General features: G+C 35.0%; 1 protein-coding gene across 1 annotated transcript in view; it reads right to left on the bottom strand.

Annotated features, from left to right (window-relative positions):
- Positions 1 to 12460: 12460 nt before the first annotated feature.
- The window catches only part of LOC133519649 (uncharacterized), a gene marked incomplete at its 5' end in the record, with an annotated part of 231207 nt that continues 230563 nt past the window's right edge, over positions 12461 to 13104 (bottom strand). Inside the window, one exon of the mRNA XM_061853696.1 lies at positions 12461 to 12565. Coding sequence (XP_061709680.1) covers positions 12553 to 12565 — 13 coding nt within the window. The remainder of the gene's footprint in view (positions 12566 to 13104) is intronic.

Below are 13104 nucleotides of genomic sequence, written 5' to 3'. Positions count from 1 at the left end.
CCCCTCCACAACACGCTTGTGCCATCCATCACGGTCGTCAGTTAAGGTTTCCCAGGCATAGTGGTCGATTTTAAATGCTGACATGTCTCGCTTAACACAGTCTTTAAAGCGCAGCATCGGTCTTCCAACGTTCCTTTTAGCATACGCAACTGCACCAAGCAAGACACGTCAAGGTATTCTAGAGGGTTTTACCCGGTGCACATGCCCCAGCCACCGCAAGCGTCTCTGTTTGAGAAGAGCGGCAAGACTGGGCAGCTGCGCTTTTTCAAGAACCCTTTGATTTGTCACTGTCCTGCCAACTCGGTAGTAAAGTTTGTTTAAGCCTCGTGCCTTGACTCGCGGCGTTCAAGATTCAACTTTTGGAATCATGGAATATTTCGCTTGTCGGGTATCAATATTAGTACCAGGTTGCTCCCTTGTAAAACAAATAACCATTATTCATGTAGTTCTATGTCAGCTGTGTGCTAGGAACACACGAGATCATAAGTGATGACCCTTTGTATGTATGCTAACAATGGTACTGACCTACTCAACTATCGGCTTAGATACTTCTTTTGAGACAGCATCACTGTTAGCATACATACAAGGGTCATCACTCAAATCAGTAGTTAAGGTTTCATTCAGATGCTGACTGCATCAGAGGTACTGTTGCAATGTTACTGCTGTAGCGTCGAAGCGGACGATGCCATTGTCTATCCCCTTGATAAATAGTATTAGGAATTGAACATTCTACTACTACTTTCTGGCATTAATGCTATAACGAACGTCACTCACTTTCCTAGGAAATTCAGTGACAACGACCGTGAAAATGAAAATGTTACAAAAAAGTGTAAAAATATGGATCCACCCAACTTATTCAAAAATATGTCCTATAGCTCTTAATTCGCCGACGTACGAACTATGGGACATATTTATGAGCAACTTATGCACGCATATTTTTACACTTGAGACTGTACCTTTAAAAAAACGTGAAACGTTATGAAACGACATCTAAATAATCGTACAGTTGTATTCTGAATTAAATAAAGGAGAAGAGAGATGAGAAGAGGAGTAATGGAAAGTAAATCAATGAAACTTACCTTTATCTCCATGGTTAGATTCCTTCTTATTTATATTTTCACAATAAAAGCCTGAAGTGGAAAAAAAACTGCTGTCAGTTTAAGTCTGTACCTATAGATACCTATATAAAACATTTTAACACTTCAAACTTTATTTTATCCACGAAAAAGACCACTGTAACTTGCTTCGAAACGGTTACTTGCGTTGGAAATAAAGGTAAACAAAATAAATTCGCGATATCGGTAATCACGCTAAAAAAGGATTCGTCACTTCTTCGTGAAAAGGCTCTCTTTGTAACTGTAGACAACTTTCACTTAAGTACTGATATTCAAAATCAATAGTCACAAGTAAAGTGTGAAGTCTTCCTGTCTCCTGTTACTTTTGCTGTCACTCGGGAACATGGAACGCGAGAAATACGTGCATATTTCCTTATTCTTTCATTTGTTACGTGACTAAATCCACTCAAAGGAGCTTATTACGTGTCTACCAAAACAGTTTTGCATTTGACTAAACCTTTATTGACTAACTTATAAGGTTGAAGATTTGGTGAGTGAATAATAAATATTAGTTGGGCAGGTAAGCCTGACTTCTATTTTATAAATCCATTTCACTGAATGTAGATATTTTGTGATTTTTACCTTTGTGAGTGCTGTGTTCGATTTATTTTTACTTCACTTTCTTTGTTATTACCGATGTCGGTTTTGTCGATGATTTTTAGTGTAAGGAAAAAAAGGCACTGCATAGACATATAAGTTTATATGAGCAGTAAAATAATAAAAAATTAAAACGTACGGCTAAAAACTTAGAGCATTTAACCAATTGGAGACGCCTTGTCTGTAATTTTATGTACAAAACAGTCTGCCGATTTTTGAGGGCCGGGCACATCAAATGTAACGTAGTAAGTAAGTAAGTAAATAATCTTTATTGTGCACCATACAGTTAAAAATAGACAGGAAATGAAAAAACACGTAAAAGTTAGGTAACAACAGGCGGTCTTATCGCTAAGAAGCGATCTCTTCCAGACAACCTTGAGCTATGTCAGATAAACGTCAGTCCGTAAAATAAGTATGACGTGACCATTGGCCGAGGTTTTCAATAGAGGGGTAAGCTCCTAAAGCCGACTAAGGCTGAAAATGTATAATTATGTAACAGCTTAACAAAATGTGGTGGTTCTATATGTAGAACAATTAAAACAGTAGAAAATATAATTTTGAACGTTAATTTTAGAAATTTATCTATATTTGGATAACTTATCCGGAATATCAGATACTTTTGGCGAGTTGTTCCATCCGCTACTATTGATGCTGACTGTACTTGTCCGTACGTGACTGTATCGTCGTGAGCGAGACGCAAGTTAGCTAAATTACATCATTCAGATAAAATTCTGATATCAGTGTACGTTCGAAAATGGCGGGAATGGCGGATGGTTCGTGTATTGGCGGGAAAAAGAAAATGGCGTACTATACCGGTAGAGGTACTACCTGTCATTCTATTTGTATTAAATCGTCAGTTGAGTTGTCAGTGATTTTTACTCATTTACTGTATTAGTTATAGGTAACTATGTCAGTACTTTTCAATTCTAATCTACCAGAATCCAGCCAGCAGTTCTAAAAAAGTCATTATTGAGGCTGGCGTCCACTAGGCTCGCCGAGGCGAATCGCAATAATTTGCCTTCTCATATCTAGGTATACGAGAAGGCAAATTACAATGTAGGCACATTTACTATAAACCTGTGTCTATTGACGAAGAGTCGCGGCGCGTCGAATCGAATTTACCATTCATAATAAATGTGTGGAAGGCGAATTATTGTGATTCAATTCGATTCGCCTCGGCGAGCCTAGTGGATGCCAGCCTTTAGAGGCCCTCACAATGTGTATACTACCTTTTAGAAGTAAGTAAGAATTTAGGGAGAGGCCTAAAGAGATTATCTTTCCACAGTTACTGCACATCTTACCAGGCGTAGGCGAGCATTCGCCTATAAATTATGATGGAGGGCCATTTTTTAATCCCCTCGAGTAACAATTGGGAGATAAGAATCTCCCAATGCCAATTAGAAGTTGGCAGACATAGTTTCGCCGAAAAAAATCGCTATACCATTTATAATAAATTACGTAAAATATGTAAGGGTCAAACACATTTCAAAAAAAGGTCACCTTGTATGACAATATTATAAAATTTAAGGAGCGTAAAAATTAGCTTTAGATTCCTTTAAATTTGCGACGTCTACAGAAAAGACGCGAACGAGTTTGCTATAAAATATGTACCAACCAAACATTTGCAAATTGATTGATTTGATTTGATTTGCAAAAGCTATTAACTTGGTTTAAAATAAACTACTAATGAGCTATAAGATACTTATATTATTTTCACCAAATATGTTGTAACAGATTCTGTTAATATAATTTAGTTATTGTCAAAATTGTGGTTCAATACACGCTTTTATAACCCAAAGGTTGTCTGTACTGTACTGTGTTTTAACTGTTTGGTTCACAATACATAATATTTTCTGACTAACATATTGATTACTGACAGTAGATACTTTCTGTCCTTTGCCTACACGTATATCAAGGATGTTTACATATGACGAGACAAACGCTCGCTTGTCCACAATAAGCTTTGTGAATATAGGGCCAGTTTTACGCAGCAGATAGCGGCCCTTTAAAATCTTACGCGCTCTTAGTCGCCCGCTCACAAATATTGCGCGGCGAAATTACAGGTATTACGCCGAATTACAGGAATTACGACGTAATTACAAGTATTACGGGGGATAACTGGGTGTTGCGGATATACCGGGCACTGATACACCGGCGAGTCGGTATGAGAATATAAAATGGTGGTTGCTAAATTAAGTTACTGTGTTGAAAGTAAGTACACAAGACGGTAGAACTAAGGATAGGTATATATTATTCGATAAAGTAAGGATGATTTTGAGCATTAATTAACCTATATATCTATATGCCGATTTGATAAAGACGATGCTACCTCTCCATAGACGAAATGTGACCTGCGTGAAGCAAAAATGTTGTAAATTTAAGTAAAACAATGAAATTTCTTATATTCCCGTTTTCTCTAGTTGTGCCAATCCTACACTAAGCTTTTAAAATAAGAGTTTCCAAAATGAAATCTAAATTGAATACAATACTTCATTAAATATTCCAACTGCATGTTAGGAATCAATTAATATAATACATGATGAAAATTCTGATAAGCTGATGACCTCTCTCGAGATAATTACAAGTAGAAACTTCCTCTTGGTATCCATTCGTAATTAAAATACTGGCTCCAACTGGCTCTCAGTTACACCGACTACAAAATGTATACTCGCTACAATTCCCAAATTGACGTGTCACAACGAAATCAGAAACCTTTTTGGCGAACTATGCCAAAACGCTTTGGGAAATTTTATTAGTGAACCGATCCTCACCGAAGGTGACTATGGTCTTCGTGGAGATCTCTGCTGCCGCAGCGTCTGGAATGCACAAAAGGAGGCGTTATTTGACATCCGTGTCGTACCTAGACACCGACGCGTCCTCGTATGTACATCCCACGCCCGCAGAAGACGAGAAAAACGTAAATACATTAGCGCCTGTGAGAAACGTCATGCAACATTCACCCCTCTTGTCACATCATTTGACGGAGTCTTCGGTTCTCAATTGTCCGCTTTCATTAAACATCTCGGTGAAGCTATCGCTGACTACTGGAATAGATCTTAGTGGCTTGGCTTAGGTAAAAAAATCCTTAGCTTTGACGACGGGATAGCCCTACAGATGTAGGGCATAGTTTACTATCGTATTTTCTCGGAAACGTTCGTATTTGGCATGCTACTGCAGTCAACCTCAGTACTTTTTGCACTGATACTGACTGAAATAGCATGACACGTTCATACGTTTCCGTGAAAATACGATCGTATAGGATTATGCACTACATCTGTATCTGTACCGCAGTCCAGCTCAGAACCTCATTCTCTCTCTATGTTTTTCTAGTTTTAGTTTATAAGTTTACTGTAGTTTTCTGTTTGTAATATAGATTGTGTCATTCACGACGACGCGTGCCTTGAGTCGTATTGTCATCGTGGATGACACCAACTATAAGTTTGTTAGTATGGGTCAAATCTTGGAAGCTAAATTTGTCCCTTTTCCCGATTTCCGATTGAGCAGAAAATTAAGTCGGGTGATAATGCAATATTATGGAGCCAACAAGCTAATCTAATGATGGAGACAGGAGGTGGCCATAGGAAGTCTCTGGGCGCACAACGCACCCTGGGCGCTACGCAAGGCAGCGTGTTTGGGTTTTTTAGAATTGTCTTGATAAGTATTAGTTGCCTGTGGAAAGAAAAGTACAGTCAGCGATAAAAGCTTGTACACAAAAAATTAAATCATTGCCAAAAACTTATTTCAAAGTTAAAGCAAACGGGAAGTCTCCACTCAATATTAAACAATTGTATATTTGACTTAAAAATGCAAATTGTTTCATGAGGAAAAGGATAATTTTCCTGTTTTATGAAATAACACAACCATTAATTTAAATAATTTATTCAACAGACTTTTAAGAAAAGTTGCCATGTTTGAGCAAATAATTGCAGAACATGAAATGTCGTATAAAATGTATTCATATAATCAACAACAAAAAAACTATTCTAATAGTATTTAATAATAAAACGATCCACAAAATCAAATTTTAATAATAGAATTCTAACAACAGTTTTCGTTATTTCCAATAGATTCTTATAGAAATATTGTCTACTTCATTTAACTAATTACATACATTTATTATCTACAAGTCAAGTTTTTTCTTACTTATAATAATATATTTTATTATTAATATGAGGTTTTTATACATGTACACACAGTCAAGTAATTTGATTTTATAATCTTTGTTATTCATTCTAAAATACCTACCTAACCTTAGTAAGAAAAGCGATTTATCAGCGCGTATATACTTGATTTGTAAGCGCTTATAAGAGCGTATAGACGTGATGTATGTCGATACGTAAATCATACTATATTACCCCTGACAAGATTGTATTTAGCCTTCGTTATGTTGCTGATTTTAGTAGAACTTAATTATTATACAGACAAGCATACGATTTAACAACAGACGTTGAAAGTTATTGAATCAGATGTAAACAAGAAGAAAATATTTCCCAGCTATAAATATTTTACCTCAAAACTGTCAAAAAGATTGTTAAAGACTCAACAAAACTTGTTTTGAAAACAATAAAACATTTTCACCGATAAAATTACTGCATAACAAATGAGGGAGGAAGGATCGCGTAACAAATACAATATTTAAACAGTGTTTTGAAATTAGTCGTTGACATGACCGGTGCTGGCATATTTAGTATATATGACGTCCGTGCATTATTGCCATGTAAGCTGCTTGTCGTGATACTAGATATATTATCTCAGGGCCAAATATAGTATTTTCAGGGTAAAGGGGCGCGAGTGTTGCCTGTCACTATATAGAGAGTGTCTGGTATGTCGAAATTAGTGTATGCACGCAAAAGGTAGGAAACGTTTAGGGTAGATTGAGGCAAATCGAATCATAGGATGAATCAGATCAAAAAAAAAAATTGAAATATGTTAACGATACCAGTCATGGGACATTTAAGAGAAAATTTGGAGTATTTTGATATTTTCTCGGCACCTGGAAAACTTTTACCATTTCATGTGTCAAAATTTGAATGTTCTATTCGTGTATTTAATTTAAGATACTGCAATTGGTTTCAATATTAATAACAAATAAAAACTATGTTTTATTGCTCCAGTCATGGGATGTAATTTGTCGCCAATAATTTTAAAATATAGAAAACCCAATGAAACGTTAAACGTTAAGCTTTATTTATGGTAAAATGTTGCCAGTATTTAAAAACTGATGACAAATTTTTTTTTAAAGATTTATCTGTACCTTCCTATTACTGGTGCCTGTTCCATGATAGGTGTGTTTACTATATTGCTTACTTGATATTTAAAATATTGCTTGCTTATGATTGGCACCGCAGGCTAACAGAAGAGATGTACGGTGCAATATTTCAAATATCAACGGATTTTTCATGTTCGTTTTGCCCTGTGATCCGATTCGCCTCGGTCTATCCTAACTGTATTTTAGACCTGACATGATTACTGCTGCGGCGTGGACGCGTGTTGCACTGTCACTGCCAAAAGTAATGCTTATACAATAAAGCAGCGGCAGGTGCTACCTGTAATTAACCACAATAAAATACTATGAGATGGAACTCCAGTGAGTTCTGTTTAACCCAATCAGGGAGATCGAGCTCATGGGAACGCATAAGCGCTTATGATAAAACAAGCTTTTATACGCGCATGAAACGGTAAATAGATATTCTGATTTCCGTAGAATAAACTTTTTTGTAAAAATCTAAAAGAGAGATCTATAACAATAAAAAAAGTCAAATTATCTATATGAGTTTACAATTCTAAAATGCAATAATAACACCCACTAATATAACTCGACGTTACTCAGAATATTTGAATCTCAAATGACTCTTCAGTATATCTTCGAGAATACTCCATATTAAATAATGTTTCTGAACGTCACAGGAAGCTTTCAGAAAAGCCGAAATGAAAATAGCTTCAGATTTGTAATTCAGAGTTCCTAGAAATCTCTACAAAATGTACGCGAAACGCTGAGTTTCTACATTTCAATTCTATGAATTACTGCGTATAATTTATAACAAACAAGGAATTGAGACGATCTGGGACACGTATTTAATTTTAGTCCCCCGTGTGTTTCGAACAGGATAGATTATACGTATTCAACAAAGGTTTTCAAACTAAGGCGCTAACACATCGCAGTTGCAAATATATTTTCACCACACCAGTTAGTAAAGGCTCTCTTGATACCGACTTCAAAAACTAATGACAAAGTTACATTTTATCCACAAGAGTGACAAAGTAATTAGATGCAAATTTTGAGTTATTTCCTCATGTTGGCTGGTGGAACTGACCTTAAAGTGATGATTTTAACTGATAAATGTTTAAAATCTTTCATTTAGATTTGATTTGTAATGTTTTGCAAGTAATATTTATTTGGGTTGGTGTGGTGAACAATTTTGTGTCTCAGTAGCAAAGTGTCTCGTTATGCTCGCTACGGTCATGGTTCAGTTTGGAGTCTTTCGCTTGCTATATATCATATATCAATATTAGTACGAGGAGTAAAAACAACAACTTTGCCTCCTTGTGAAACAAATAACTATAATAGTAACATGGCTTTAGCAATTTGGGGACGGGTTCTGTATGTAACTTTTTAATAAAAAAACTGTAGTCATTTTATCCCAGTTCCATCGGTATCATCATTTAAGGAGTTAATTCTTAAATATTTGTTTCTTTAGAATTTTAAAAGTAAAATTATATTTGTAAGCCTCGTAGTTATTTTATCAGAAGATACAATGCCGAATAACGGCCAGCGATCAAATAAAAAAATAAACAGTCCTTTTAAGAGCCCGACAATTTATTACATATTGTCCTATTTATAGGACACTAGTTCATTTTCGTTACTCAATTTTGTATTCTAAAAAATATTGAGCTTTTCGAAGTTGAAGTAATTAACCAAAAGTAATATTGTAACTTTATTATTATTATTACATTGTATTTCTCTAATAGTTCATCTACTAAATAAAACCTACAGATCACACATTAGTTACGAGAACAATTATAATATTTTACATATTTAATATATATAATTAATATTATTCACCTAAGATTTAATCATAACAATCATGACCGGACGGTCCTATTTAATTTACTTAACAGTTATAATAAGGATAATTATTATATACAATACTTAGTACATATACAAACCGCGATGAGTACATATTCGTATTTATACAAATTGCCGAGAACAATAAATGTAAATGTGACCGCGACCGGCAAAATATCCCACTTTGTCGCTTCCCATATGGACGAAATTTGCTTGTTTTTTATACAAATAACCTGACAAGGCGTCCTCAAGCGACAAAGTGGAACGTTTTTCCGGCCGCGGTCACAAATGAAGATTTTTTTAAAACAACTTCGTTAAATTTTATTTCGTTGTTATCCGTAAATCTTAAGACGGTCTTTAAAATAGTACTACGGTCAAATAGAGATTCAAGTTCTCGAAGGGAACCCTTCGAATGCTAATGTATGATTCCCGCCGACCGCGTCCGCGAGGAGCCGGCCGGCTTGCGGCTGTACAAAATGTGGAAATCGAACTTAAGAATCGTTAAGCATCTCAAACGAATAGAGCCGGAATAATAAGGACGGGCCTTCTGGGCACTAAAATTAAACTTAATACTACATTACAGACGATATTATAATAGTTACACAATCAAAATAAAAAAAAAATTGTTAAAAATAATTAAATAATAAGAATGGAGCTAATAGTTCGGTGGCGTCATTCACGAATTCGAGCCAATCGTGCAGTCTAACGCAACTAGTTGCGACCAATTGCGTGCGTGATGCGAACTCATCAACCAATCGCGTCGTGGCGTTAGACTGCACTATTGGCTCGAATTCGTGTGCGTGACACCGCTGTACTGGCCCCATTCCTATTGCCCGTAAGGCCCGTCCTTAGATATACGTCAATGAATACAGCCAAATTTATCGTGTTTATGTGTGTCTCGTACGCTATCAAAACAAAGTTATGCTTGTAAAAGGGGTTTATAAGCAACTATAATTTTTTCACCACCCCAGCTCGTGAAAGATCTCTGATTCTTCAAAACTGACGTGAAAGTTGCATTTAATCTACAGGTGTGGCAAAGTAATTTGATGGAAATTTCGAGTTGATTCTTCATTGTTAACTGGCAGAATTGACTTGATGATTTTGAAGGATGAAATATATTTTTCACCACACCAACTAATGAGAAAGTTGCATTTTATCTGGGGCAATGTAATCAGATGAAAATTTTGAGTAGATTCCTTATGTTTGCTGGTAGAATTTTTTATTACAATCATTTGGATTTGATTAAGTTTGAGGTTTTTGGTATTGCATAGTTAGTATTTTCTTCGCATTGGTGTGGTGAACATTTTTGTGTTTCACTCGGAGGCAAAGTTTGTTTAGCCCTCGTGCTTTGAAGCTCTTGCAACGCTCAAGATACCACTACTCGAACCACTCACTACGCTCATGGTTCAATTTCGGAATCTTTCGCTTCCTCGGGTATCAATATCATCACGAGCGGTTAAACAACAACTTTGCCCCCTTGTAAAACAAATAAGTAACTGTAATAGCGTTCATTTCGATTTGATTTAGTAATGTTTTACAGCTAGTATTTTTCTCGCGTTGGTGTGGTGAAAAAATTTGTGTTTCCCTCAGTAGCTATGTTTTTTAACCCTCGTGCCTTGAAACCCCCGCAACGCTCAAGATTTTAATTTTTGAATCTATTGCTTGCTTTGGTATCAATATTGGCACCACGCCAACCGCCACGCCGTGGCTATAACCATGTTCTTTATAAATTTATTATTTAAAGCAAAACGGTTTTTTAATACTTCTTGCGCGTACGCCACAGTCCGAGCCGGCCAGTGAGGAACAGCGTAATGTCACATTCAAAACGTCTAAACTAATAAAAATATGACTAGGTAGACGATTAAGTGTATCTGAACATACATTTACTCAATTTAAGCGCTAGAAATTTAAGAACTTAATATGAAATATGAAAATATCCCAGTGTATAGTTGTTCGGTCAGAAAGAAAATTGAAAATAAGGATATTTCAATTTGACTGTAAATCCAAATGTAAATGAATTTTACATAAAGTCGATGCACATTTTTAATTTTCTAATACTTACAATAATGTATACAGGCTGGCCAAATAAGAAGTATAAATTTTGTTTTTAAATTTTAACTGTATTAAGTTCAAAAATGATTAAGTATTGTTTTAAAAATATATTCTTCAGGGTTGGCAAATTCATGCGAAACATAATGTCTGACATATGTCCACCTCTAACAGCAGGCAAATGTAAGCCCTTATCATCCCAATGTTCAGCATCTATTCGCGCATTTTTGGCATTATCTTAGTACATTTGTGTCGAATACTCGGTTTTAACTGTTTAAATTTCATCAGCTCGTTAGCATAGACACGTAATTTTAGATAGCCCCATAGAAATAAGTCAAGAGCTGCAACATTTGGGGAATTCGGGTGCCAATCACTGTCACTTTTTTTCAAAATTAATCGAGCAAACAACGTGTTTTAAACAACAGAAACATTTGAGATAAAATTGCTTGCTGCTAGTGGTAGATATTTGGCAGAAATTATCTTCCGTATACAATTGCCAACCTTGAATAATATATTTATGAAAAAAATATTTAATAAAATTTATAAAATTTCCACTTCTTGTAATTAAAATTTAAAAACAAAGTGTATCATTGTTATTTGTCCACCCTGTACATTTGTTTGAGGCCGAAAGCAAGGGTTGTTAAAATTGTAACCAAAAATTATTATATTTCATTTCAATTATACAAATCGTTAACCATATCTAAATTTCATAAATTGTCCAGTTTTCACACAAATATAGAGGCACATTATATCATAAAAAATGATGTTAAGCGAAGACGCTGCTGTTCTGTGTCCAGTTTTACATTGACAAAAGTAATACAACTTATTTTGTTTCTAGTAAATTAGGTATCTACTCGAAATATTTATTCTCATTTGTTCATCAAAACAGTGGCATTTAAGGAATGGTCAACACAAGAACTATTTTCAGACTTATCGAAATATAATACATTCTATGGAAAACACATGAGAACCTCTTAATCAGTAACCAGTGAATGGGTATCGTAATTTAGAAAACGGCAGCAGAATTTTACACACAAGTATAAAACTATGAAGATGAGAATTCTAAATTTAAACTTAATACTCTCAAGTCTACTCTATACTCGGCCGCTTTCTACGAGGCGAGACCAATAATAACTGATTCATAATATAAAGGACAAAGGAAGATCACGTGGCTATATGCTATGCTATGTTCAGACATCGGTTATTTGGCGGCAAAATTAAAAGACAGGTAGGGAGTTCCTATATCGATAAACTCAATTATCGATGCTAATCCCATATAACTTTATTATTATCTCTTTATATAATTCAATAGTGTACCGGATAAAGTATTAGTATCATTGTACTGCTTGGATAGTTATTCCAAAGACACTTGAAGAAAAACGAAATGTTGACTGAAGTTTAAAAAATCGGCTTTGAATGAAGAAGAAAATTAAGTTATTGTTATATCATTTGTCAACCTTTTAATATAATTTTATTTTTTCAAGAAAAAATTAGAGTAATCTCTAGTACCTACATAGTAAAAGCATCGGTAAAGAATTCATCGATATAGGAACTCTCTAGATTCCTTTCATTTAATTATGCCTCAAAAGTCCGATGTCTATGTTAAATAATCTCTAAACATAAGGTAGCAGAGTAGTTATAATACAACCGATTCTTATAATGGTAGTTCTTATTTAAATTCTTTTATGTACAAACTGCGAAGGTCCAGCCGCCCGGGGCCTGACATCATCGGAGGACTCTGAAATATTAAAATAAAGGATGAAATGCGGAAACAGTAGGAAAATGGAGCGAGGGAATATTCGAGCTCCAACACTTTTGCTTTATTTTGCGTGGTTTACCGGAGAAAGAACACCGCTTTATTCACTTTTAGATTGCTTGGATGATCTAAGTAGTCAAGATTAATACATTATTTTTCTTGCGTGAGTACAAGACAAATTACAGAATGTATTAGTATGAATTATGCAATATACTTTGGTGTAGCTACGGTAATACATTTCAGTAGCAGATTATACTATATTTTCATTATTTTTGTTACAGTTAAAATAAATAAAAGGAATCAAGATTCAAAATAGTAATATTTAAGTCAATACGAGTAAGTGCGTCTGGCTTTTGTATACTGGCAATACCCATATTGACCTTTTAATGAAAACTTGTAAAAAATAATCTACGGTCAATTTGATATCAATCTCTTTCAAAATATTTGTTTTATCTGTTTTCCTTCTTTTTAGGTTAGGTTAGGGTAGGCAGAGAGTGCCGGGCATATTACTGTACCTTCGT

Source organism: Cydia pomonella, chromosome 7 (assembly GCF_033807575.1).
Source record: "Cydia pomonella isolate Wapato2018A chromosome 7, ilCydPomo1, whole genome shotgun sequence".
Taxonomy (NCBI): domain Eukaryota; kingdom Metazoa; phylum Arthropoda; class Insecta; order Lepidoptera; family Tortricidae; genus Cydia; species Cydia pomonella.
Note: the sequence above shows the minus strand (reverse complement) of the source record. Positions and strands in the feature narration are given on the sequence as shown.